General features: G+C 46.6%; 1 protein-coding gene and 1 long non-coding RNA gene across 2 annotated transcripts; one reads left to right on the top strand and one right to left on the bottom strand.

The window, feature by feature from the left end:
- Window positions 1-251: 251 nt before the first annotated feature.
- On the top strand, window positions 252-8,690 carry LOC149525817 (uncharacterized). The gene is made up of 3 exons (XR_016348871.1): window positions 252-932; window positions 7,577-7,702; window positions 8,178-8,690. It is a non-coding gene; the product is annotated as an uncharacterized LOC149525817 (long non-coding RNA).
- A 14,475-nt stretch (window positions 8,691-23,165) lies between these two features.
- Window positions 23,166-26,184, bottom strand: LOC149525816 (protein maestro-like). Its single transcript, XM_089776412.1, has 3 exons — window positions 25,844-26,184; window positions 24,663-24,845; window positions 23,166-23,778 (listed from the first exon to the last, which is right to left on the bottom strand). Exons 1-3 carry the CDS (start codon window positions 26,030-26,032, stop codon window positions 23,602-23,604), a joined length of 549 nt encoding a protein of 182 aa, XP_089632538.1. The 5' UTR covers window positions 26,033-26,184; the 3' UTR covers window positions 23,166-23,601.
- Between the last annotated feature and the right edge of the window lie 245 nt (window positions 26,185-26,429).

Here is a 26,429-nt window from a genome sequence, read left to right as displayed (position 1 = left end):
GAGACTCATTCAAATAGGAATTGTGCAAGTATGGAAACTACACCTCGCCTGAGGAACTTTCAATCTAAATAGATCAGCGGAAGTGAGGGAGAAAAGAAGCAATCTGATCCCTATTTTACAAATGAGGAACTGAGGCAGAGTCATTTAAGTAACTTAGTCTAGGTCACACAGGAACTTTGTAGCAAACCCAGGCATCAAACCCGGAAGGCCAGGAACAATGATTTAGCCACATGCTCAGACTTCTTAGGTAGATTCACCATACAGGCAGTCCCCGGGTTACGTACAAGATAGGGACTGTAGGTTTGTTCTTAAGTTGAATTTGTATGTAAGTCGGAACTGGTACATATTGTAGGGGAAACTCTAGCCAAACATTTTTTTTAGTTTTGGATAGCATAGGGAAAGGTTAACTCCCCTCTAATGTTTGTTTTGCTGTCTGTTCCCCTGTTCAGAAGATTTCACATCTATTTCTGTCCCTGTGACAAACTCAGGACTAAAGGAGTAACTCATCAAATACCAAACAGCTCTGCACCATGCTTTGAGCTAATAGCTTTATTTCCACACACCACCCAGGGTTCTAGGAGGAGGGTCCTTTTTTTGCTAACACAATGAGGCCAGCACTTTGTTTGTTTTGGTGGAGTCTTTGTTTGCCCAGGGAGCCCAGCATGTATAGGGGGAGGAGGGGCGGAGAGGCTGCTTTTGTCTGCTGTTCGGCAGCCTGTTGCTCAGGGGAGGGGGCAGCCTGTTGCCTGCAGGGGGGGAGGGGGAGGCGTGCAGGACGCTAGGCCGCGGGAGGGGGGGGGCAGCGGGCGTGGGGAGGCACTTTTCCTCTGCCCGGCAGCTCTGCGGGATCCCTGTCCCTGTGGCCAGCTGCTGCAGGCAGAGGCCAGTTGGAGCCGGCTGAAGAGGAGGAGGAGGTGGATTCTAGGACCCAGGTGAGCGAGCCCCGGGGACGCTGCTGCGCTCCGGGAGCCCGGCATGTATAGGGGGAGGAGGGGCAGAGACGCTGCTTTTGTCTGTTCGGCAGCCTGTTGCTCAGGGGAGGGGGCAGCCTGTTGCTGGCAGGGGGCTGGGGGGGGGGGCAGCGGGCGTGGGGAGGCACTTTTCCTCTGCCCGGCAGCTCTCCGGGACCCCAGTCGGAGCCGGCCCGAGGAGGAGGAGGATCCTAGGACCCAGGTGAGCAAGCCCCGGGAATGCTGCTGCGCATGTGCGGGAGTTGCCTCACCCCGTTCGTATCTAGGGATCCGACGTAAGTCGGATCCACGTAAGTCGGGGACTGCCTGTACTGAAAAAATTACCCCTCCCACGTCATTTATTTTAAACATAGATTTTGTTCAGTTCCATAAAATCTATGTGGGTTCTTGAAAGGCTACTTCTACACTGTTCGTTTTTTGCAGAAAAGGAAATGCAAGTGAAGTGCTCATTAGCAAATCTTGCACTCTCATTTGCACATTCTCTTCCGATCCTTTTTGTGGAAGAGGTTTTTGAAAAAAAACCAAAAAACCCCACAGTGAATAGGAATAAGGGTTTTGCGCAAAAGGTTTTTTTTTTTTTCCAAAAAATGGCCCCATTTACACTGCATTTTTTCCATAAAAACCTCTTCCGCATATGCAAATGAGAGCGTAAGATTTGCTAATGCACACTTCATTTGCATTTCCACTTCTGCAAAAAACGAATAGTGTAGACGTAGCCAAAAGGAAGCTTAAAAACCTGTTAAAAAGGGAAGAATCCTACGCACTGGGGTTATAATAGTGGAGATGTTTGCAACAAAGGGAGACAGTTTACATAGAAGCTGAAGTTAACCTATGGAATTCACTCTTGCAAGAAATAAGTCTGATCACAGACTTCTCCCCACTTGCAGCAAGAAATGCAAACTCATTTATTTGACTGAGCTGCTTGTGACAGATGCAATAATCACAAACAACAAAAAACCCATAAGCCAACTAAACATTTTCTCCTAAAAAAAAGAAAGAAACATTTTGCATACTGTGATAAGGATTAGAAAAACAAACAGAGTAATGAATAAGTGGCACCCAGTGTGAAGTTAATGCATGGGAAATCTTGTGGGGGTTGCCTCTGCTGAACTAAACTTGGTTAAGAATAGTTAGAGAGCACAAAAGCAAAAGTGAGTAAAAAAATTAACAGAATAAGTTCTTCATTTCAGCCTATGGAGGAAGTTCTGAAAATGAGTCACTTTAAACAGGACTCTTGAGTTAAACAGTACTTCAGCCTCTGTTTCAAATATTGCCAGCGCCTGCCTTTAAATATGGGACATTTGAGCCTACCGTAGGTGTGAAAGTAAAGTTCCTGCACCAGGGTTTTTCTAACTAACCTGACAGGTGTAAAAGGCGTGGTCAGGTAGAAAGTACTACCACTCCTTTCCTAAACTATCACTACACAAATCCCAACTGCAGGAATCAAATTTTCCCCCTTTAACATGGAAACTCAGGTCATTCAAGTAGCAGACTGGCAACCGTCCTCCACAGCACCTCAGAGCTATTCAGAGCACACAGGCAGGCGTAAGGGCAGGCAGCCCAGAATGAAGCACTAATAGAGCCAATAGCAGCCTCTGTCCTCATCAGGTCTGGGGTACAGGTTGGAGGAAGTGTCTTACAATCACCTGTATGTAACTGCCTCTCTGTCCATGCCTGCGTACTAACCAGACAAGTGGATCTCTCCTGGTGGTGCAGAGGTGAGCCCTTCCTCTTCAGTTTTCACAGCCAGAGAATGCACTCTCCTGGTAAACGAGAGGACCACATGTACTTTGCCCCCGGGGGCTGTGGAGCAAGTTCTTCAGCCGTCACCTAGGACTTTGTGTGGAAATGCTGGGGGAGAAGGACCCACTAGCAGTCCTTCTGGGATTTGGCTTCACATTGTGCTTTTCACATGGAACCCATTCTGGAAACCATTCAGCATCTAGTTTAAGGCTAGTTTTTGCCCTCCTCTTATGTGGCCGTGCAAGAGACAGTAAGACCCTGTCTACTCTCAAATGGCCATGGAAAGGGCCACACAGAATGGCAGCCTCTATGCTGAGGGAAGTGCAAGGGCTAATGCAAAGATGATTTCCCCACAAACCTCAGGGAAAAATTCAGCAGAGGTGGGATAGGGAGAAAGTGAACTCATGCTTCCCTCCTCCCTGCATGTACCAGCAAATAAAGCCTACAGTACAGGGCAAAGAGGCTGCACCCCTTAAAGGGGTACGGTGCATCAGTGCTGCGTCTGAAGTGGTGCAGCTTCATTTGGCACCTAGTGTGTATAAGACCTGCTCCAAAGCTTACTGAAGACAATGGAAGTTTTTCTGTTTACTTCAGTGAACTTTGGAGCAGGCCTATAAAATGGATGAGCCTCATTTCAGGAAAGATCATAAGCATTCAATGAGTCTACTCTACCATTACTTAATCGTACGGGGTCCTAACTTACCACTTACCAGGCCCAAATATGGAATGAAGACCAAACTGAGGGACACACAAATATTATTCATGTAGAACACTTAAAATGTTGTGAGATTACTGTAATCAGCTCTACATCTAATCTCCCTCTTATGACTCTGCATTTGTAATCTTCGTCATCTCCAGCAATAAAAGTGGAAGGACAGAAAATTTGCCATTTGATGGGTATAAAGGCGAGATTGGAAGGTGAATGACAATTTTGCTCCGTGTAAAACTTCCAGCAGGCTCAGAATGTAGGAGCAGACTCTGAATATAATCTTCATAAATGGTCAATTTTTCATAAATAAAAATGTGAACTGTAGCTTTTCCTGGTGAATTTAATAAATGCAGATATGAAAAATATATTTGTCAGACTGAATACTCAGACAGCATAGCAAAAAGGATTGAATGTCTTAGCTATCAAAAGTCTTGTAATAACAGATGTACAGTATAATAAAGTTCACAAGTGGGCTAACAGAAATGTTTCTCATGATTTCATGACTTTTTATGGTAATTCTTTCTTCCGAGCTTCAGCCAATACACTTGAGTCACTCTTGAACTCTTCATTAAGGACAGGGTCAAGTGTTGCCTAAAATACATGTATTCAGAACTTGTCTCAGTTCTCTCATCCAACACAATGACCAGTGAATATTCAACAGTGAATCACTAGATTCTACTTCACTTTTTCACATAACTGAAGAAGAGTAAAAACACTGAATGACAAAATATAGAATGTATTGTATCAGAAATTATACATAGTTTCTAGTTCAATGGGGAAATGCTGATAGGCACTTTTGCCTACAGCACTAAAATTCCCTGCTCAGTCAGTGGGACTATTCAACAAGCATTGTTTCTCATAGAATGATTACTTACCAGCATAAAGACCCTAGGTATGAAGCTTTAGATGGCAAGGTCATGAGGTATTTTTATATAGAATTAAGATGCTTCATTGTGTGGAAAATAAATATTACAAAATAAATATTACAGAACAGCTTTTAGTCTAACATGCTATCGCTTTCAATAACTTTCATCTCCGAGGTTGAAATTTCCCAATTTGGGGCCAGACTTTCTATTGCCCTCAGTTTCCATTAAGTACAGCAGAGTGAGGGGTGCTAGTGAGCTGGTTGTGGCTCCCTGATTCTCTGGTTCAGCTTTGGCCCTTGCCCCTGTAAGAGAATCCTAGATGCTGCTCTAATTAGTGTGGGCTAGTCATGGGCTTCATTGACCTTGGAATTTTTCTGATTTGTATGAGGAACAAGATCATTTCCCTGAATGACATTTCCTCAGAATGACAGAGCACAACGTGGCTTACATCTGTCTTTTAAGTATCACCCATTTTCAGCTGTGCCAAAGCACAGCTCAGCCACAGGCATCTTTGTATTAGCTTCAGTCAGAATAAAATGGGGCCCTAGGGGCCCTCTTCTGCAGTTAAATACACGCTTAACTTTATGCATGTGAGTAGTTCCATGGTGAAATACAACAGATACCTCTTACGCAGTCACAGTGCCGGATACTGCTGGGAGGAGGGCTATTTCTCCTTGTGCTGCAGCTTAGCTCCATTGTCACTAAGCTGTGCACCCAAAATGCAACAGTACGCTGATATTTGGCTGAAGTACCCTATGAAAGAAATTCATCCATTGCTTGCTGTAGCATTCCATGGAGCGCAAATGAGGCCTGCTGCTCACTGAAATCCACCATAACTGAGTACGGCTCCTTACTCTTCCGTAGAAGCATCTGGGATTTTTTTCCACATAGGATCATTCTAGCTCCTTTATTTTATACTAAATAATCCTTTTTAAAGACTGATTCATCAGAGCTCATCAGATTTGAGGTCAAAAAACTTTAAGGGACTCCATAATCTTTCCACATATAGAAGTGGCCAGATTCAGAGCTTAGTTAAATCTGGACAAACCTTACTAGCATCACTAAATTTCCTCTGGATTTTCAGAATTTGTACTAGAATGCTTAAATAGAAACTTTCACACGGGCAGGTATTACAAAGCATGTAGTTTTAAGTGATTTCGCTCGCACGGCACTTACACTTATGTAGTCACGTCCTCTGCAGTCAATCAACACATGTAGACTAGATATCAAGCCAGAAGTGTGCTGCAATGTGCATTAATGGCACCAAGGTAATGTTGGAAAGCTGAGATTGGTCAGCAAGCAAATGTGTTGACTGAGGTTAAGAAAACTAACATCCCTCTGCCCCTGTGGTTTTTGCACCTGAATCATATGAAAGGAAGATAAAGAAAGTTGGCTGCTCTTAAATATCTCCAGAGATGGAGATTCCACAACCTCCCTAGGCAATTTATTCCAGTGTTTAACCACCCTGACAGTTAGGAAGTTTTCCTAATGTCTAACCTAAACTTTCTTTGCTGCAGGTTAAGCCCATTGTGTCTTCTCCTAGGCTACGTCTACACTGGCCCCTTTTCCGAAAGGGGCATGGTAATTTCAGAGATCATAACAGGGAAATCCGCGGGGGATTTAAATATCCCCCGCGGCATTTAAATAAAAATGTCCGCCGCTTTTTTCCGGCTTTTTTTGCCTCATTAGAGACAAACAAATACAACAGAGCTTCTTTCCACTGTAGTCCAACGCAAGGGGGACTATTTTGGATTACAGTTTTATTTTAGGCTTCCAAGAAGTCTGAAAGGGGGAGAATGTGTGTGTATACGCACACATGCACATACTTTAGTTCCTCTCTCACTACAACTACAGGGCACCCCTCTTTCACAAAAGCCTATGCAACTGAAGCACCGATTAGCATATTGTCATGCTTCATTTGCATAATTCATTAGTGGCCATTTTTGCGCAAGAGTCTTTGTGCAAAAAAGAGCCATCTACACAGCTCCTTTTTGCACAAAAACACCCTCTTGCGCAAGAGCTATTCTTTCTGAAAAAATTGAGAAGAATGGCTCTTGTGAAAGAGGGTGTTTTTGCCCAAAAAGGAGCTGTGTAGAGGGCTACTTTTTGTGCAAAAGCCTCTTGCGCAAAAATGTCCCCTGATTAATTATGCAAATGAAGCAGGGAAATATGCTAATCTGCACTTTGTTTGCATAGGCTTTTGTGCTAAAGAGATGCAGTGTAGACATACAAGTGTTAGTCCTCCTCTTAAGTGCTGTTTACACTAGATTTTTATTTTGATAAAGCTATGTCCCTCGGTCGGTCGGCTGTGTGAAAAATCCTGACCCTTGAGAGTCATCTATACTAGCCAGTGTAGACTAGTGCTAGGTCAAGAGGAGACTTCTCCCATTGACCTAGCTACCCCTTCTTGGGGAGGTGATGTACCTCCACCAAGGAGAGAACTCCTATTACTGTGGGCGCTACTTATGCTGAAGTGCTACAGTGGTGCAGCTGTAGCATTCTGAGTGTAGCCAAACCCTTAAAGATTCATCCCCAAACATCCAATAGTACAATAATGTTGTACTGTCTTCCTGGGTTATGAATTTTTGACAACTGTCCTGCAAATCCTTGAATTCCAGCAAGAAATTGTAGCCCTTCTTATAGGCAGAAGAGGAGAGTCAACCTTTTCCATCCAACCTCCAGCTGAAGATCCAGACACCTCAGCCACTCTTACGGGAGATTCTAACAGAAGACACATTAAATTAGTTTACCAAATGAGAGGCTCAGTTTTTCAAAGCAGTGGTTCCCTAAAATCATGCACTTGAAGTAGTACAGGTAGTGCAGGTAGCATAATCTATCCTTATTATTGCCCAATGCTGTCAATTCTAGGACCTTGCCTTCAGACGCTTATAACTTTGCAAAACTTAAGCCAGACATTTTCTCACTTGGTTTCAGCCTCAGGCTGAAATTTTGGAAAGTTTCAGAGAAGATGATTCAGCCATTGCTGAGAAAATGCCCTTCATGAGACAGAAGTCCATGGGAAAAAATAGTTTGCAATCATGGAATTAAAAACTGGACCATAATGTGCACACACATGGGAGCTGAGTTCATTGAACAGGCAATCTTAAGTGTGACATTTCCTACCTTTTGAATGTTTGACTTTGCAACCTTAACATCATTTTAGTCTCATTTTAATATATTATTATCTACAATGAATAAAAGCAAATTCTAAACTTCAAGATATGTAACTGTGTTTAAAATGAATCATTGTGTTAATTGATGACATATTAATTTCCTTTCCTATGCAGCACACGGCGACCAGTCTCCCTTTGATGGAAGGGGGGGAGTACTGGCTCATGCCTTTGCACCAAGCCCAGGGATAGGAGGAGATACTCATTTTGATGAAGCTGAGAAATGGTCACAAAATCATATAGGTAAAGTATTTCCTGTGCCCTTCGCAACAAATTCAGCTCCTTCTACACAAAGCCCTGGCGTTTTCTTCCTATAACTGTTCGTCCCTCTCTCTTATATATAATGTAACATACTTACCTTTGCCTGCCATAGCATATATATAAGGGCTGTATTCTGTGGAGCTTAAATCACTTTACAAAAGTGGGAGAGCAATATTATCCTGGTGTTTTTGTAAGTTAGACACAACTTTAAGTGATTTGCCTATGGTCAAAAGGTGGGCCATTAACAAAAGGAGAGTCAGGAATAGATTGCAGGTTTCCTGACTTCCCATTCATGGCCTCTGAAAAATTCTTACTAAAACATGGGAGAGCAGATAAACTTAAATTAAACCTATAGGATTTCATCACAATGAAAAGATGTGAATTCTCCTGCTTGTGATTCTCTGTTCCATTGTATGTTAACAATTCTTTTCCGCTTTTTTATATATGAAAATTTTAGGAACAAATTTGTTCCTTGTTGCTGCTCATGAATTTGGCCATTCTTTGGGACTGGGTCATTCAAATGTTCAAGGTGCTCTGACGTACCCTATTTATCGCTACTGGGATCCAAACACCTTCGTCCTTCCAGATGACGACAGACAAGGAATTCAGCGATTATATGGTAATTTCAGTGTCAGATGTTAATTTTGATATAAAAAATACCAAAAAGGGATAGATTTTGTCATACTTTAAGTCCCTTACTCAGACAGCCAAACTGGTTTGAATGGTCTACTCTCTGAGCAAGGTACTACTCAGTGAGAGTACCTAAATTTAGACCAAGCCAACATGATATACTTTATCCCTTCCGCCTATTCTTTCTGGAGTCTAAGAGTAAGCTGTCCATATCGCAAAACCACCTAATGGAGTTATAGACCGGGACTGACAAAGGGTCCCCTACACACCAGTGCTTTGCAGAAATCAATGATGGCATGCTGCTAACCTAACTGCCAGTGAGTAGTACCTTGCTCTACCAAAGAGGATATTGAAAGCAGTATGGCTGCTTGCTGAATGTGAGATTGTGTAATGTGGCTGTGTCTAGACTGGCCAGTTTTTCCGCAAAATCAGCTGCTTTTGCGGAAAAACTTGCTAGCTGTCTACACTGGCTGCTTGAATTTCTGCAAGAACACTGACGATCTCATGTAAGATTGTCATTGTTCTTGCGGAAATACTATGCTGCTCCAGTTTGGGCAAAAGCCCTCTTGCGCAAATCATTTGCGCAAGAGGGCCAGTGTAGACAGCACAGTACTGTTTTGCACAAAAAAGCCCTGATGGCTAAAATGGCGATCGGGGCTTTTTTGCGCCAAAGCGCGTCTAGATTGGCACAGATGCTTTTCCGCAAAAAGTGCTTTTGCGGAAAAGCGTCCATGCCAATCTAGATGCTCTTTTCTGAAAATGCTTTTAACAGAAAACTTTTCCATTAAAAGCATTTCCGGAAATCATGCCAGTCTAGACGTAGCCTGTAAGTATGGCAGAATCTGGCCCTCACATCACTGTTCTCGGGGTCAGGACCTACTCATTCTAGGTTACAGTGGCAAAACTGTTCTCTAAAACTATGGCACTTGTGTGTGAACATTTGCTTCCATCAGACACTTCACAAAGGGACAGCAATCATGGTACATATTTCTCTGAATTTTGTCTCAAACAAATACCTTATTGTTTCCGTATTTCTATTCCACAGGCAGAAAAAGAGAAAACTTCTAAAGAACCATGGTGTTTTTAAAGAGAATGAAGAAGTCAGCAAGTGTACTTTTCTTTCACACCAGAAATGTTTCATTTTATTTCTTTAAATGGCAAATGTTTGAAGATCAATTTCTGCTCCTATACATTTAGGCTACATCTAGACAGCAGTGCTATTTTGGGATATCCAAAGTATCCACAAATAGCTATTTCGCATCTTTAAATGCACCCATGACTTCGAAATATATTCCGGTGTCCCTGTAGCCCTCGTTCCATGAAGGTTAAGGGACTTGCTGGAATAGCGCTTTATTTTGAAATTTTAAAATAATCTATTTCAAAATTAGACTGAAATAAGATATGCAATTTGCGTAGCTCAAATTGCGTAGCTTATTTTGACCTACTGGTGCAGTGGAGATGCACCTTTCCTGAGATTTGAAAACCTCTTTAAATGTATTCAGTAGTTTCTATGAAAATAAAAATTCTCCCAGCACTATTCTGCCATCCTACATTCCTGTCTGTCAAACGCTGGTGGTTTGCATTTCACTGGGGGGCTCGGTGACTACTATATGGTCAATGCATGCAGGACAAAAATTGTCAGGTGGGTGCTTGAAGTGCATCTAACATCACGATTTAGGCTCTCTGTTCCCAGCCCATCCCCTTCTCCTCCTTACTGCATATACATACCCAGACTCTGAGTACCCTCCACAAGGCCCAGAGAAAGCATGTAAGGCAGTGAGTGGTTCACAAAGTGTGGGCTGCAACCATCTTGCAGGTAAGCTGCAGGCTCTGGGTTCACACACCCCTATACTGGGGAACCTACACTGGTGCTCCAGCTCTGCAGCTCCCCTCTTGGGGGAGGATCCTCATGGGCCAGATCTAGCTCATGGGGACAGGAAGCAGCTCCATGCACTCCCACTCCTCCTCCTCTGAGCTGGGGGATTGGCAGTCCAAGAAACTGTTCACCTGAAAGCTTTCCCTGCTGCTTCCATTGGCCAGATTCATGGTGCCTGAGAGCGACAGGAGGTACAGAGCCAGGTAAGTGTCGTCCCCTCCGCCCCACCTTCATATCCAAACTTCACACTCCCATTCCCGTCAGGCACCATTCCTTTTTACCCTGCAAGGTAAAGTAAGGGCTGGCAGAGCCTTGAGAAGATTGGATGGGTGGCTCACGGACTGGTGGTGTTATCGAGTTAACATCAAGTCAACTCAGGGATGGTCTAGACAGTATTTGGTCCTGCCATGAGGGCAGGGGACTGGACTCGATGACCTCTCAAGGTCCCTTCCAGTGCTAGTATTCTGTGATTCTATGATTCAAGCCTGAGAAATTCTTCCTCTTGCTGAAGGGGTAACAAGATGAGTCAGAGCCCTAGGCACTCCAAGAAAATGACATACATACCCCTGTAAGCTCCTTTTCCTCCTCCGTGTCTTGGCCAAACCCACATACGGCCGGACCTTCAAATATGTTCAAACCATGTTCATATATGTTATGGACTGTTATAAAGAGAATGTGATCAACTGTTCTCCATGTGGACTGAAAGTAGGAGAAGTAGCAATCAGCTTAATCTGCAGCAAGGGAGATTTAGGTTCAATATTAGGAGAAACTTTCTAAGTAACTATAAAAACAGTTAAGCTACGGAGTAGGCTTCAAAGGGAGGTTCTGGAATCTCCATCACTGCAGGTTTTTAAGAACCAGTTAGACAAAAGTGTGTAGGAATACTTGGTCCTGCCTCAGCACAGGGAGCTGGACTAGGGGGTCTTTCTAGGTCACTTCCACCCTGCATTTCTATGATTCTCTGTAGAGCTTAACTGGTGATCATCACAGCGAAACTGACCCTCCAGCCTTCACCCAGCTCCCGTCCAATGTGAATTATTAACAAATGAGCTGGTCCCTGATATAGAGAAGTCATAAGACCAGTGAGCCTAGCAGCCCTGTCAGTGATATCTCAGGACAGCCATTCCCTCATAGAACAGTGGGGGAAGCTAGGGGATCCAATCGTTCCTCCCTGATAAAGGTCTGCAAAGCACAAACAGGGACTTAGCTTAAAAAAGCAGAGATGCCTTCCCTCAATCACTATTACAGGCACCTATCCTAAGTCTGTAAGTAAACACATGGGCTACGTCTACATTGGCCCCTTTTCTGGAAGGGGCATGTTAATTTCAGAGGTCGTAATAGGGAAATCCGCGGGGGATTTAAATATCCCCCGCGGCATTTAAATAAAAATGTCCGCTGCTTTTTTCCAGCTTTTAGAAAAGACGGAAAAGAGCGTCTACACTGGCCCCGAACCTCCAGAAAAAACACCCTTTTCCGGAGGATCTTATTCCTACTTATTCAAAGTAGCATCTACACAGCCAAACTGCTATTTCGAAATTAATTTGAAATAGCGGAGCACTTATTCCAAATTTGGTAAACCTCATTCCATGAGGAATAAAGCCAAATTCAAAATAGCTATTTCGAAATAAGTGCTGTGTAAACACATCAAAATAGGGGGCCCTGGTGGCCACTCCAGCCTCAACCAAGATCACTCCTCTCCTTCCTCCCTCCCCGGAGCCTTTAGGGGTTGACTCTGGCCACAGTGTCTGTGCCAGTTCCAAGCCTGCCAGGCCAGAGCCAGCAGTCACTACCCCTGACCCATTGGCCCCCAAACATGAGCCAGCAAAGACTGGCAGCCAGCCCTCCACCACTCGCCAGGAGCAGTCTGCCAGCTCCCAGGAGCCTGACAGGGGCTGGAGAAGGCGGGCGCCTTCCTGGTCCAGGGTGGAGATCATGGACCTTATTCTGGTTTGGGGGGATTGCCCCCAATGTCCATGATCTCTGCGCTAGAGAGAGGAATGCGGCCATCAATGGCAGGATAGCTGCCAGCGTGGCACTAAAGGCCACATGTGAACCCAGGAGCAAGTTTGCGTGAAAATCAAGTTGGTCTGGAGAGCCCCCCCAACCCTGAGCCTTGACCTTCCCCTTCCCTTTCTTCCCCTTGCTTCCTCCCCCCAAGTTTTCACCCTCCCCTCTCCCCCCCTCTTCTCCCCTCTCCCGCCTCCTTTCCCCAGTCTCACCAGAGTTTCATTCTCCCCCCTCTCCCCCGGGGTTTTGTTAAATAAAGATAGTTTGTGTTCATGAAAATACGTGTATTTTATTTGACATCAGGAAGGGGGGTTAGGGAGAGGTCAGTGGAAGGACGTGAGGGAGGAATGAGGCACAAGCCCCCAGTGGGGCAGACCAGAGAGGCTCTGAGGGCTCCTCAGGATGGAAGCTCGCCCGCAGGGCCTCCTGGATACTGACAGCCCCCTGATGGACCTCTCAGATGGCAGCCTGCAGAAAGTTCAGACAGGTCCGCAGCAACGCGTCCATGAAAAGCACCAGAGTGCCCAGAGGCAGCTCTGGCTTCATGTTGCAGAGTGCTGTGATGTCCCGAGTGAAGGCAACCAGAGCACACAGAGACAAAATGGTTTCCTGTCCCTCATGGAGGTAGGCAAGCAAGCAGGGAAACCTGAGAACTGGCTGTCCAGGGGGGTGCCTTTAAGCACAGGCCTCAGACAGCCTCAGGCAGCAGCCACACGAAGTAACTCCTGACCTGATGCCCTGCCGGACCTGGTTCTGTCCGGCCTTAAATGCGATTCACCGTCCACTCAGTGTGGACGCTCTATTTCAAAATAGCAAAAGGCTATTTCACAATGCATTTCGAAATAAGATATTTTGAAATAATGCTGTAGTGTAGACATACTCTGAAAGAAGAAATCAGGCCCCTGAGTAATTGAAACAGATACTTCAAAGAGTTTAATTGGAAACATGTGCACAGTAAATACAAACACTCTATTATTTACAGGGGAGGGTTATTTACAGGTGACTGTTTGTGACACACAGCATGGCCAACACCTGAGAAATAAACTTAAAGAGTCATCAGCATTTGTACAATGCCCCTTAATAAATATAATAACATGGGTTGGGATTAAGCTGCTGGATATGGAATGGAAAACAATCTCCAAAACAGGAAACACCACAAGATTAGGGGAACTCCTATTACCTAATATAGTGAATTATCAGAAAGTGTCAATTCAACAGGGGAAAACACTGATCCCCTTCCCATATTCAGCCATCACAGGAAGATTCTCTCCCCACTGAGAACCACAGACAAGGATATCCCAGACCCCCTCAGCCTTTTACCCTCCTTTGCTAACTGTTGTCTGGTGACTCCTCATAGGCCCAGAACCCAGGAGGGCAAGAGTAAAGTGCTGAGAGAGACTAGAAACCTAACTATTGAGGAAACTTTTTCTATAAGGTGGAGGATCATAGCCTCTAAATTTGGAGGACGAATGATATGTGCACAGTAAAAACAAACACTCTATTATTTACAGGGGAGGGTTATTTACAGGTGACTGTTTGTGACACACAGCATGGCCAGCACCTGAGAAATAAACTTAAAGAGTCATCAGCATTTGTACAATGCCCCTTAATAAATATAATAACATGGGTTGGGATTAAGCTGCTGGATATGGAATGGAAAACAATCTCCAAAACAGGAAACACCACAAGATTAGGGGAACTCCTATTACCTAATATAGTGAATTATCAGAAAGTGTCAATTCAACAGGGGAAAACACTGATCCCCTTCCCATATTCAGCCATCACAGGAAGATTCTCTCCCCATTGAGAACCACAGACAATGATATCCCAGACCCCCTCAGCCTTTTACCCTCCTTTGCTTACTGTTGTCTGGTGACTCCTCATAGGCCCAGAACCCAGGAGGGCAAGAGTAAAGTGCTGAGAGAGACTAGAAACCTAACTATTCAGGAAACTTTTTCTATGAGGTGGAGGATCATAGCCTCTAAATTTGGAGGATGAATGATATCTGCTGAGTACCTTCTTTGAAGGGCAGAGTGTTCTGAACTCCCAATAACATCAGAGGGAGTTTGAGGACACTCAGCAACTTATGGGACTGGACAATACAAGCACAGTTAAAGGCCCTGGATATCTAAAGGAAATCACCAAAATCCACAGTTAGATGTTTAAATGCCAATTAAAGCCACCCTTAGTGAATTCCTCCCGCATGTGTAATCCCCTAAGTAGTATAAGGGCCCTACCATCAATCAAACGTTAGCCCTGCCTCCTGCCCCCGGAAGTCCCGCCCCCTGACCGCCAGAATTCCCTTCTCCCCTGTCACCGGAAGTCCGGCCACTGGATGGTAGTACATCCGGGTCAAGAGGGACAGCTGACCGGGTGTCATGTGACCCCCGTTAGGCCCGTCCCCTGTCACCGGAAGTCCCGCCCTTGGGGGTAATACATCCGGGGTCAAGAGGGGCAGGTGAGCGGAAGTAAGGAGTGTCATGTGACCCCTCTAAGGACTTGCCCCACCTCCCTCTACCAATCAGGAAGGGTTTTTCCCCTGTAGGACCGCCCCGCGAACCGCTTTGACCAATCGGGGGGGCAGTTCTGGGATCCGATGACTCGCCGAGCAGTGGGTCGTGTGACCCCTCTAAGAACTTGCCCCGCCGCCCTCTACGAATCAGGAGGGGGTTTTTCCCTGTAGGACCGCCCTGCGAACTCCTTTGACCAATTGGGGGGCAGTTTTGGGACCAGATGACCCGCCCAGCAGTGGGTTGTGTGACCCCTCTAAGAACTCGCCCCGCCTCCCTCTACCAATCAGGAGGGTTTTTTCCCTGTAGGACCGCCCCACGAATTGCTTTGACCAATCCGGAGAGTGCAGTTCCGGGACCCGTTGACCAGACCGGAGGCGGGTCGTGTGACCCCTCTAAGAGCTTCCCGTGACACCCTTTGCCAATCAGAGCATAGAACTTCCCCGTAAGTTCTAGCACCACACAAAAGAGGCCCTCTTGTTCCAAGAGCGCGTGTTTCAGAGAGCGTGCAAACGCTGAGCGGAAACATGGCTTCTTTCACCAACTTTGTTTTGGTGCCGAGAAGAAAGCGCTACATCAGCGACAGTTCCGAGGAGGAAGGAGAAGTTGAAGGGAGCCCTTTGGCCCAGCCGCTGATGGATACACCAATATCTGACGCCGAAACCCAACCGCTCACGATGCAGCCAGACAAGCTAGATGGCCTGGAGGAAGAAGGTGCCCATGGCTCCCAGGAGTCGGACAAGACGCATGGAAAAGAAGCCAAATAGGTAAATGAAAGATCGAAGTTGGGGCATCATGGGGTTAGGAAACCGGGATTTTGAAAACTTAAAAAAAAAAATGACCAGAGCGTCTTACATTATTTCTTTCTGGCAATCTTTTGACAGCTTGATGATGCCTTTCTAGCTGACCTTCAGACCCGGGACAGCATTGCATCGGACGAGGAAGACGAACCGGGCCCACCTTGTTTTTGCTCAATACTGATACAAAGCATTGAAGAGAACGCCAAGGATGATACTGGTGTATCCAATAGCAGAGGGGGCAAAGGGCCCCTTTTCGCCTCTCCCTTGTCCTCGGAACTGTTGCTGATGTGGCGCTTTCTTCTCATGTGGTGGAAGGCCCTCGTCACCAAAACAAACTCCAAACTTCTGGTGGGGGTGGTGAAGGAGTCCATGTTTCCGCTCAGCGTTTGCACGCTCTCTGAAACACGCGCTCTTGGAACAAGATGGCCTCTTTTGTGTGGCGCTAGAACTTATGGGGAAGTGCTCTGATTGACAGAGGGTGTCACGGGAAGCTCTTAGAGGGGTCACACGACCAGCTTCCGGTCTGGTCAACGGGTCCCAGAACTGCACCCCCCGAATGGTGAAAGCGATTTGTGGGGCGGTCCTACAGGGAAAAAAACCTTCCTGATTGGTAGAGGGAGGGAGGGTGAGTTCTTAGAGGGGTCACACAACCCACTGCTGGGCGGGTCATCCGGTCCCGGAACTGCCCCCCGATTGGTCAAAGCAGTTCACGAGGCGGTCCTACAGGGAAAAAACCCCTCCTGATTGGTGGAGGGAGGTGGGGCGAGTTCTTAGAGGGGTCACATGACCCACTTCTGGGCGGGTCATCCGGTCCCGGAATTGCCCCCCCATTGGTCAAAGCGGTTCACGGGGCGGTCCTACGGGGAAAGCCCTTCCTGATTGGTAGAGGGAGGTGGGGCAAGTCCTTAGAGGGGTCACATGACACCCCTTACTTCCGGTCACCTGCCCCTCTTGACCCCGGATGTATTACCCCCAAGGGCGGGACTTCCGGTGACAGGGGACGGGCCTAACGGGGGTCACATGACATCCTTTTTACTTCCGGTCACCTGTCCCTCTCGACCCGGATGTACTACCCTCCAGGGGCGGGACTGCCGGTGACAAGGGAGAAGGGACTTCCGGGGAGTCGGGGGGGGGGGACTTCCGGATTCAGGGGGCGGAGCTAATGTTTGATTGATGGTAGGGCCCTTATACTACTCCCTTACCCCATAGAGAGCTAGCAGATATATCGTTCAGTCACTGTAGCTGGCCGCATACCACCAAGCTGAAACAGAAGCTGGCACAGACAGAGCACATTGTTCTCCAGAAATCCCCACTGAAGCAATGGATGTGACAAGGTAGCAGGAGCTCTTCGTTCTATTTGTCTGTGCTTCATTCCCCGAGCACTCATCCAGGTCAGATGTCTCTTAGGACCTGAGTTGCCACCAGCTGGACAATGGGACTTGGGTCATTCTGTAGGACCTGGAGAGCTGGAATTACAGAGAATATGACTCACTTTTCATATAGTCACCTATGCCTGCAGTAGCTGGAGATTTAGTACCAGTGAGTACCAAGCTACAGCAGCTCTCTGTACAAACAAAGCTTTAGGTTCCTCCATTGGGATCCTTCCAAGCTCCAAACTGAGATGGAGGAGGGGGGAGAGGGGAGACCCTGACCCTACCAGAAACTCATCCAATTGGAAGGTGCTCCATTGACTCAATAGCTTCTGCTTTTAAGTTATTTTACATCTCCTGACAGAAATAAATCTGATGGTGTGGAGTTTGGGGTAGCAAAAAGTGGCTCCCAGGGAGCCGATGGAGCCCAAAGAGTGGATCACACAGGTTGGGAAGAGGCATTGCCAGGATAGCCAGGAGATGCACTGACTTATATCACACTGGCTGCAGTTTCCTCCAGGTACGTTTACACCACAAAGTTAATTCAAAATAACAGCTGTTATTTTGAATTAACTTTAATATCATCTATACATGCAAACCGCTATTTCGAAATTAATTCGAAATAGCAGAGCGCTTAATTCAAATTTGGTAAACCTCATTCTACGAGGAGTAACACCAAATTTGAAATAGCTATTTCAAATTAAGTGCTGTGTAGACAATTAATTCAAAATAGGGGGCCTCCAGCCCTTCCCAGGGAGCCCTGGTGGCCACTCTGGGCACAACCAGGAAAACTTCCTCTCCTCTCCCCCTGGCCCCAGAGCCATTAAAGGAATAGACCCTGGCCCGTGCCAGATCCAAGCCTACCAGCCAAGAGCCAGCAGTGGCCACCGGGGCCCCTGAGCCAGTAGCCACAAAACGTGAGCCAGCAAGGCACTGGCAGCCAACCCTCCACTGCTCCTCAGGAGCAGTCTGCCAGCACCCAGGAGCCTGACAGGGGCTGGAGAAGGCGGGTGCCTTCCTGGTCCAGGGTGGAGATCATGGACCTTATTCAGGTTTGGGAGGGATGCCCCAGCATCCATGATCTCCGCACTAGACAGAGGAACACGGCCGTCAATGGCAGGATAGCTGCCAGCCTGGCCACCAAAGGCCACATGCGAACCCAGGAGCAGGTTTGCATGACAATCAAGTTGGTGCGGTGAGACCCCCAACCTTGGGCCCTGATCTTCCCTTCTCCTTTCTTCCCTTTGCTTCTCCCTTCCAACTTCCTCCTCCCAGGTTTCACCCTCCCCTCTCCCACCCACTCTATTCCTCTCTCCCACCTCCTTTTCCCAGTCTCCCCAGAGGTTCACCCTGTTGTTCAATAAACCCAGTTTCTATTTTTGAACATACATGTCTTTTATTTGACATCAGGAAGGGAGGCTAGGGAGGAGTAAGTAGATGGACGTGAGGGAGGAATGGGGCACGAGCCCACGGTGGGGAGGACCGGGGTGGCTCTGAGGGCTCCTCGGGGTGGACACTCTCCTGCAGGGCCTCCTGGATCCTGACAGCCCCCCGATGGACTCCCCGGACGGTAGCCTGCAGCAAGTGCAGCTGGGCTGATGGCAACAACCCTACGAGACGCACCGGTGTGCCCAGGGGCAGCTCTGGCTCCATGTGGCCGAGCGCTGTGGTGTCCCGAGTGCAGGCACTCAGGGCACTCCAAGACAGGACTGCTTTGCTGTCCCTCATCGGGGTAGACAAGCGAGCGGGGAACCCAAGAACTGTCTGTTCGGGGTGGGGGTAGGGTCCCGTGAAGCACGGAGCTCAGTTAGCCTGAGGCAGCAGCCCCACACACTATGTCCTAACCTGATGCCCTGCCAGCACTGGTTCCGGCCAGCCTGAACTTCGGTTCAGGGTCCACTCAGTGTGGACGCGCTATTTCAAAATAACAAAATGCTATTTTGAAATAGGTTTTGTGTATAGATGCATAATTCGAATTAGCTTATTTCAAATTAACTATTTCGAATTAAGTTAACTTGAATTAACGCTGTAGTGTAGACGTACCTCTTTCAGAGCAGACTAAAGCTGAATCTGTCCTTTGATGTGTGGCTGATGCACTTCACACCTGTGGTATCAGTTACTGCTTGCTTGTCAGCTAAATTTCTTTATAACTCACTAATGAATAGGATTTCACCTGTATTTGTTACTTACAGGTCAACAGATGTTCCATGTCCAGCCATTTCATATTCTTGGTGTCCGTATGTTCCAGGATGATGCCTAAATAAGCAGTGTAAAATAAACATCAATAAAAAACCTTCTCTTGTTAAGTGCAAGGTGATAACATTGGCCCTTTGGCTTCTATTGTGAGTCTAAGGTGAGCTGTAGGCAAGACAATACTAGAAAAGTTTAGCGTCCACACTGAAGAGAATAAGAGAAAAAAATTAAGAATGTTTACATAAAATCTCATTTGCTTTAAACAATCTATGTTCCTCTTGCCACTGCTGTCAGTTATTGGAGATATACTAGGATAGTGTATTAATCTAGTGGTGTGAACAAAGGGGCTGGGGCCAGGAATAAGTGCGTACTAAGCAAGGATCTCACCTGGATAAATTAATTAGGCCACAATGCTTGCCTGGCTTGCATGGGTGTGCTAAGGAAAGGATGGCACAGGGCCAAAGGGGAGGAATCTAGTGCTTCCTGGGCAAGGCAATCAGGAACCTGCAACAGCAGGCACTGTGTGGCGGTGGGCTGCCTACCTCCCAGTGATGAAGCACCAGTAAGGAACAGTGAACAACACTGAGCTTAGGTCTATAGTTTGAGTCCACACTAACTCTGACTACTAAAAATAGAGTGCAGGTAAGATGACAGAAGCAGTCGGAGGAGCTAGCCACCTTGAGAACAGACTTTTGGGTTTGGATGGGATCATCCTTGGAATAGTTAACCCCTCCTGCTACTCCTGCCACAGCTACTCTATTTTTAGCACACTAGTTTGATCGGAGAATAAACATACCCTACGTGACAGTGTGCCAGCCTCTGCTACTAAATGACTGCGCCATCTCAAAGCATTCTATTGCAAATTACAAATTCCTCCTAACACCACACTGGAGAAGTAGGAGAACATTAACATCTCCATTTATGCATGAGAAGTCACAGCACGGAGAGATTAATAGTAGCTCAGTGCTGCACACAGGGACTTTTTCTGTCTACCTCAAAGGGAATACCAAAAGGGACACGGCACACTTTCTCTCACCAGCTAACTTGGCTGCAGCTGCCCGGATCTCTTCCCAGCTGCTGCGGAAGTATCTGATGGTGCTTTTGTAAAAGTTCTCCAGTAGCTCAGCCTTCTCTTTGGCCTAGAGAAAATCAGGGACACATGAGCTCTCTCTGGCTAGAAATGCCCTTTGACTGCCAACACATGCCTTTACAAACCACAAGTAAACAGTCTGTGTTCCTCTTGCCACTGCTGTCAGTTATTGGATTCACTCAGACTTTTTTTTTAATTTAAACAAGTAAATAGAAGAAAGGACAGGAGGCTGTGTAGAAGTGGGGAAAGTGGGAATCTATGGCAGATTTACATTCCTCTCACCCTCAGTCCTGTATCCCACTCTAATAGGGTACGTCTACACTACAACGTTAATTCGAACTAACTTAGTTCGAATTACTTAATTCGAACTAAGCTAATTCAAACTAACGGATCTAGACTAAAAAACTAGTTCGAATTAGCATTTTACTAATTCGAACTAGCATGTCCACATTAAGTGGACCCTGAACCGGGCTTAAGGATGGCCGGAAGCACTGCCGGCAGGGCATCAGAGGAGGACTTAGAGCGTGGAGATGCTCTCTCAGGCTAGCCGAGGGCTGTGTTTAAAGGGTCCCAACCCCCACCCCGGACAGACAGTTCTCAGGGGTGCCCCGCTTGCAAAGCAGTCTTGGCTTGGAGTGCCCGGAGTACCCACACTGGGCACATCACAGCACTTGGCCATCAGACCGGCTGCACTTGCCGCAGCCTGCCATCTGGGGAGATGGGGCAATTGGGGGGCTGCAGGAGAGCTTCCACCCCAAAAGCCCGCAGAGCCAGCCCAGTCCTCCCCATCGGGGGCGCGTACCCCATTCCTCCCTCAACTCCTTCCCCTTACCCTTCCCTAGCCCCTCTTCTTGATGTACAAAATAAAGGACAATTGTGTTCAAAAATGGAATCTGTCTTTATTGAACAAAACTGGGGGAGACTGGGAAAAGCGGGTGGGAGAGGGGAAGAGAGAGGGTGGCAGAGGGGAGGGCAACTAAAATGATCAGGGGTTGGGAACAGGTCTCATATGAAGAGAGGCTAAAGAGACTGGGACTGTTCAGCTTAGAAAAGAGGAGACGGAGGGGGGACAGGATAGAGGTCTCTAAAACCAGGAGTTGGGTGGAGAGGGTGCATACAGAAAAGTTCTTCATTAGTTCCCATAAAGAAGGACTAGAGGACACCAAAGGAAAGGAATGGGTAACAGGCTTCAAACTAGTAACAGAAAGTTGTTCTTCACAAAGCACAGAGTCAACCTGTGGAACTCCTTGCTGCAGGAGGCTGTGAAGGCTACAACTAGAACAGAGTTTAAAGGGAAGTGAGATCAAGCCATGGAGGTTGGGTCCATGGAGTGGTATTAGCCAGGGGGTAGGAGAGGTGTCCCTGCCCAAAGTTTGTGGAAGGCTGGAGAGGGATGGCATGAGACAAATGGCTTGGTCACTGTCTTCGGTCCATCCCCTCCAGGGTCCCTAGGGTTGGCCGCTGTCGGCAGACAGGCTACGGGATAGATGAACCTTTGGTCTGACCCAGGATGGCCATTGTATGCTCAGGGTCGTGGGGTCTCAGTGGACCACCTTGATTTTCATGCACTCCTGCTCCTGGGTGGCCAGGCTGGCAGCTCTCCTGCCCTAGCCGGCCACCTTCCTGTGCCTAGTGCGGAGATCGTGGACGAGGTCCACGATGTCCGCACTAGCCCAGGAGGGAGCCCGCCTTTTGCGGTCCCGGGCAAGCTCCCAGGACCCGCCAGCCTGGTCCCGGGAAGAGGGGGAGGGCTGGGGGGCATCGGGTGGGTGGCTCGATCCGCACCAGGTGCAGGGTCTGCTGGCTGGGTGCTGGCAGGCTTGCACCTGGCACGGGCACCGTAGCCATCCCGTGCCCCTTTAAGGGGTCCGGGGCCGGGAGGGGGGCATAGAGTTTCCCTGGTGTTGGCCGGAGTGGCCACCAGGGAAACCTGGGGAGGGCTAGCCTCCCACTAGTTCGCATTAAGGGGCTACACAGCCCTTAATTCGAACTAGTAAGTTTGAATTAGGCTTAATCCTCGTGGAATGAGGATTACCTAGTTCGAACTAAGCGCTCCGCTAGTTCGAATTAAATTCAAACTAACGGAGCGCTAGTGTAGCGCCTATGAAAGTTAGTTCGAACTAACGTCCGTTAGTTCAAACTAACTTTGTAGCGTAGACATACCCATAGATACTTACATTGCCCATCACACATTCCCCCTGCTTCTACATCACAAGCCTATGCTGTCAATAATCTCATATAATTCTATAGGTCACTCACAAGGTGTCTGCAGATATCCATCTGGAGCTCCTCAGGGTTCAGCTCGGTTCTCCAACTAAGATGCTCATTAAGTATAGTTTGGAGCCTCTTCAGTCCCAAAAATGGGGCACAGAGATGAAATGTAGCTCTGCACTCCTGAAAAAGAGGGTTGCACCAGTGAATTGTTCCATAACACGTATTGTGCTCATTCAAATGGAACTCATGTCCTTGACTGCTCATCTACCCCAAGAATAAAAGGGATTCCCCTGAAGTAATAGACAGAAAATATGCCAGCATGACTTTAATAGGGGGAAAGGGATTCTACTTCTGGAGTATTGCATCCAATTCTGGGCACCCCATTACTTAAAAAATGTTGATACATTGGAGAAAGTCCAATGGAGGGCAACAAAAATGATTAGGAGGCTGGAACACATGATTTCCAAGGAGAGGCTGAGGGATTTGGGATTATTTAGTCTTCAGAAGAGAAGAGTGAGGGGAGCTTTGATAGAAGGCTTTAACTACCTGAAGGGGGATTTCAAAGAGGATGGAGAGAGGTTGTTCTCAGTGGTACTAGATGACTGAATGAGGAGCAATGGTCTCAAGTTACAGTGGGGGAGGTCTAGGTTGGATATTCGGAAAAACTATTTTACTAGGAAGGTGGTGAAGCACTGGAATGGGTTACCTAGGGAGGCAACGAAACCTCTAAATCTAGAGTTTTCAAGTCCTAGCTTGACAAAGCGCTGGCTGGGATTGTTTAGTTGTGGCTGGTCCTGTTTTGGGCAGGAGGTTGGACTCAGTGACCTCCTGAGGTCTCCTCCAAACCTATGGTTCTATGATTTTATAATACTGAAAACTGGAGATAGCAGCAATGTTTTTTCAGAACAGATGTAGCTATGAAAGCTGCTTCACTAGGCATAGCTGTGATCTTTCCTCTGTTGTGGGGAGGCAGGAACGTGGGGTGCAGAGATAGGCAGGAATGAACTCTTGGGATCAGACCCATGACCTATCCTGAACTCCAGTGAGACAACCCTGGCTGCTAAGGACCAGCCTGTCTGGGATTGACTCAAAAGGAGGGCAATGAACTGAGGGAAGAATTTAGGTCTCCACTGCAGGAAGGAATAGCAGAGCTCCCCTGGCAACAGGAGGAAGATTCTTTTTGCTTAGTATTTAAGTCACTGTCATTCTTACCATTGAAACTTCAGGGCTTGGATCTTGCAGGTGCAGCAGAAGTGTGACCCAGCTCTGTCTAACCTGCTTGGCAAAATAGTCCTTCCATTTTCTCTTTGCAGAGCCGGCCAGGATACCAAACAGGACAAAGGCCAATGCACGAAGAGTGTTGTCCTTCTATAGCCAAGAAAGCCACACAGGTTGGTAACGAAGAGATAACCACATCATGTATCTAGCACAGCTGTCTCTTCTACATTAGAGTAGAGTGATTCCAACTACAGAAGTTTAGAAGAACTGGAATTAATCAAGTTTGGGCCAAATGTGTTGATTCTTCAAAATACTTTGAAGACAGTTCAATTTTGACAAAATTCTTCCAGAAGCCAAGTAGGGGTACTTGGTCAGCTTCTTGGTGACCCATCTAGCAGGCTAACTGAGATCTTGGGCTTCCTGGCCCTCACCTTCAGAACAGCCTGTTTGGCAGGCTGACAAGGAGCCAGGAAATGTGTACCCTGGCACCTCTAATTCCCAGTGCTTCCAGGTTCCCTGTCTCCAGCATAGTCTGCCAGTAGACTGCCCTCAGGCAAGGCTCCCAGTAGAGCTGGGTTGAGAATAGTATTACTGTTTCACAAAGAGATTTGAAATTTGGGCTGGGGGGTGTGTCCCTCAAATAGGAACAAAACCAAAATTTGAAATCTCAAACTTCTCTGCAAAATGGAATAATTTCAACCAGGTGACATAAAAATCGTATGGAGCAGGCCCAAAACAGTCCATTACACCCTGTATGCCCATTTTCCTTGTTATGCAGCTACCTAATCTAGTATTCATACTTCCTTTGCCATTCTCATTGGAAATAAAGATGAACAGAAGGGTGAGACTGAAGGAGCAGGGATGGCATCCTCATTTTCTTAATTCTCTGCTCCGCCATAAAACACATCTCTTCCCTAAGGCCTAAAATCACTTCATTCTGACATGAACAATGCCCAGTGAGGACACATCATGCATTGTAAATGGAGCCTCATCAATGTCAGCTGAACTGGGGTTGAAGGCTTCTGTTCACGTACATTATCGAAGTACTTCCGGATCTGTATGGTGAGGTCTCTGAAGGAAGAACCTATGTCCTTCCCTTTCAGCTCCTTCAGGACTTTGGCCAGTGCCTTCATGCATTCGATAATGATTTCAAAACTGAAAGTCTCTTCTAAAGTCCTGATCAGTGTCTCCAGAAGAAACTTCTTGTACTTTTTCACCTGTTCAGACATATGACATTAAAAAACACTTTCCACTAACCACATTTCTAATATGTTTTTTTAGCAATTATGAAGCAGTGGGAATTTCATCTGCCCCCTAGTGACCTATAGCTATATTTTACATCAGGTACTAGCTACAATAAGCCAAACTCTGTGCCATATTACACCTATGTAATCCTATTAGATTTCTAATTACTTAGATTTGAAGGCCAAAAGGGACCATTGTGACCTCCTTCACAACACAGAACCTCCCCAAAATAATGTCTGTTTGACTAGAGCACCTCTTTTAGAAAAACAGCCCATCTTGTTTTTAAAGTTGCTACTGATAGAGAACCCACCACAACCCTTGGTAAATGGTTCCAATGATTAAAATTACCATTAAAATGTATGCCTTACTATCAGTCTGAATTAGTTTAGCTTCATTCCTCCCCCCCCCCCCCCCATTGAATCTAAAGGCACATTTTCTAGCCCTTTGAAAATTCTTGTGACTCTTCTCCAATTTATCAGCATCCTTCTTGAATTGCAGGCATGATCCTGACATAGTATTCTAACAGTTCTCACACCAGTGCCATAAGCAGAGGTAAAATAACTTCTTTATTCTTATTCAGAATCCCTCTGTCTATGCCTCCGAGGATCACCTCAGCTCTTTTGGTCACAGCTTTGTACTGGGCGCTTACGTTCAGCTGATTATCTATCATGATTTGAGTTTTTTAGTGTCTCTGTTTCCTGGAATAGAATCTCTCATCTTGGAAGTATGGCCTACACTCTTCATTCCTAGGAGTATACATTTACATATGATCATATTAAGTACATATTGTTTCCTTATGCCCAGCTTACCAAGGGAACCAACCTGCTGTGTATTGACTGCAAAGAGGTTACAGGGGTATGAGAGAGCAGAAGTTGGCCTAGTGCATTGTGCATGGCCTCTGTAAATCCTGAGCAATTGTTTCCTTTAGTTTCTCTAGTTATGCTGCATTGTATTCAGTATTCTATCTTACCTTCTCAGGTGCCCCATAGACTACATTTCCCAGGCCTCTTACAGCCATTCGACGGACAATCCAGTAGTTGTCCTCTAACCTTTCTTCTAAGATGTGTAAGACACACTTAAGCAACTTCTTCTCCCTGAGTATGGGATCAGTCATTAGCTGAAATAAAATCAACATGTCCATTAGCTCTAATATGTTCATTAAGATAGCGAATATAATTTGAGGAGACACGTAATACACTGTAATTTATTATTCTATATGAATGAGTACTGTGTTAAAAACATGGATTTTTCCTTTTAGGCACTATAATGGGTGATTGCTCATCCCTTGAGAGCCTCTCAGTGACTGCATTTGATACCACAGTCCTTTTCTCGCCCAGGTGCATCCTGCCAGTCGATCTTAGTGAGTCTTCCATGGCTCAGCCCTCTGGCCAAGTCCCAAAGTCCAAACAAATGCCTTTTAGGTCCTGTTGCCCTCACTAGGGTCTTCAGCCCCAACTCTGGACCCTTTATATTCTGTTCTTTGTTCAACCTCTCCATAAGCCCTGTCCCCTTCATCGGGTTTATGCCACTGGGGAACCTGGGCCTGCCCACTACTC

This window comes from Pelodiscus sinensis, chromosome 1, assembly GCF_052426305.1.
Source record: "Pelodiscus sinensis isolate ZL-2025 chromosome 1, ASM5242630v1, whole genome shotgun sequence".
In the NCBI taxonomy this organism is placed as follows: Eukaryota; Metazoa; Chordata; order Testudines; family Trionychidae; genus Pelodiscus; species Pelodiscus sinensis.
This window is presented reverse-complemented; position numbering and strand designations above follow the sequence as displayed.

Excerpts from the sequence above, each read along its gene's own strand:
- LOC149525816 (XM_089776412.1), bottom strand. The coding sequence starts at position 26,032 with ATGAACATATTAGAGCTAATGGACATGTTGATTTTATTTCAGCTAATG. Across the intron at positions 24,846-25,843 it reads TCTATGGGGCACCTGAGAAG|GTGAAAAAGTACAAGAAGTT; the intron begins GTAAGATAGAAT and ends ATGTCTGAACAG. Across the intron at positions 23,779-24,662 it reads TCCGGAAGTACTTCGATAAT|AAGGACAACACTCTTCGTGC; the intron begins GTACGTGAACAG and ends TCTTGGCTATAG.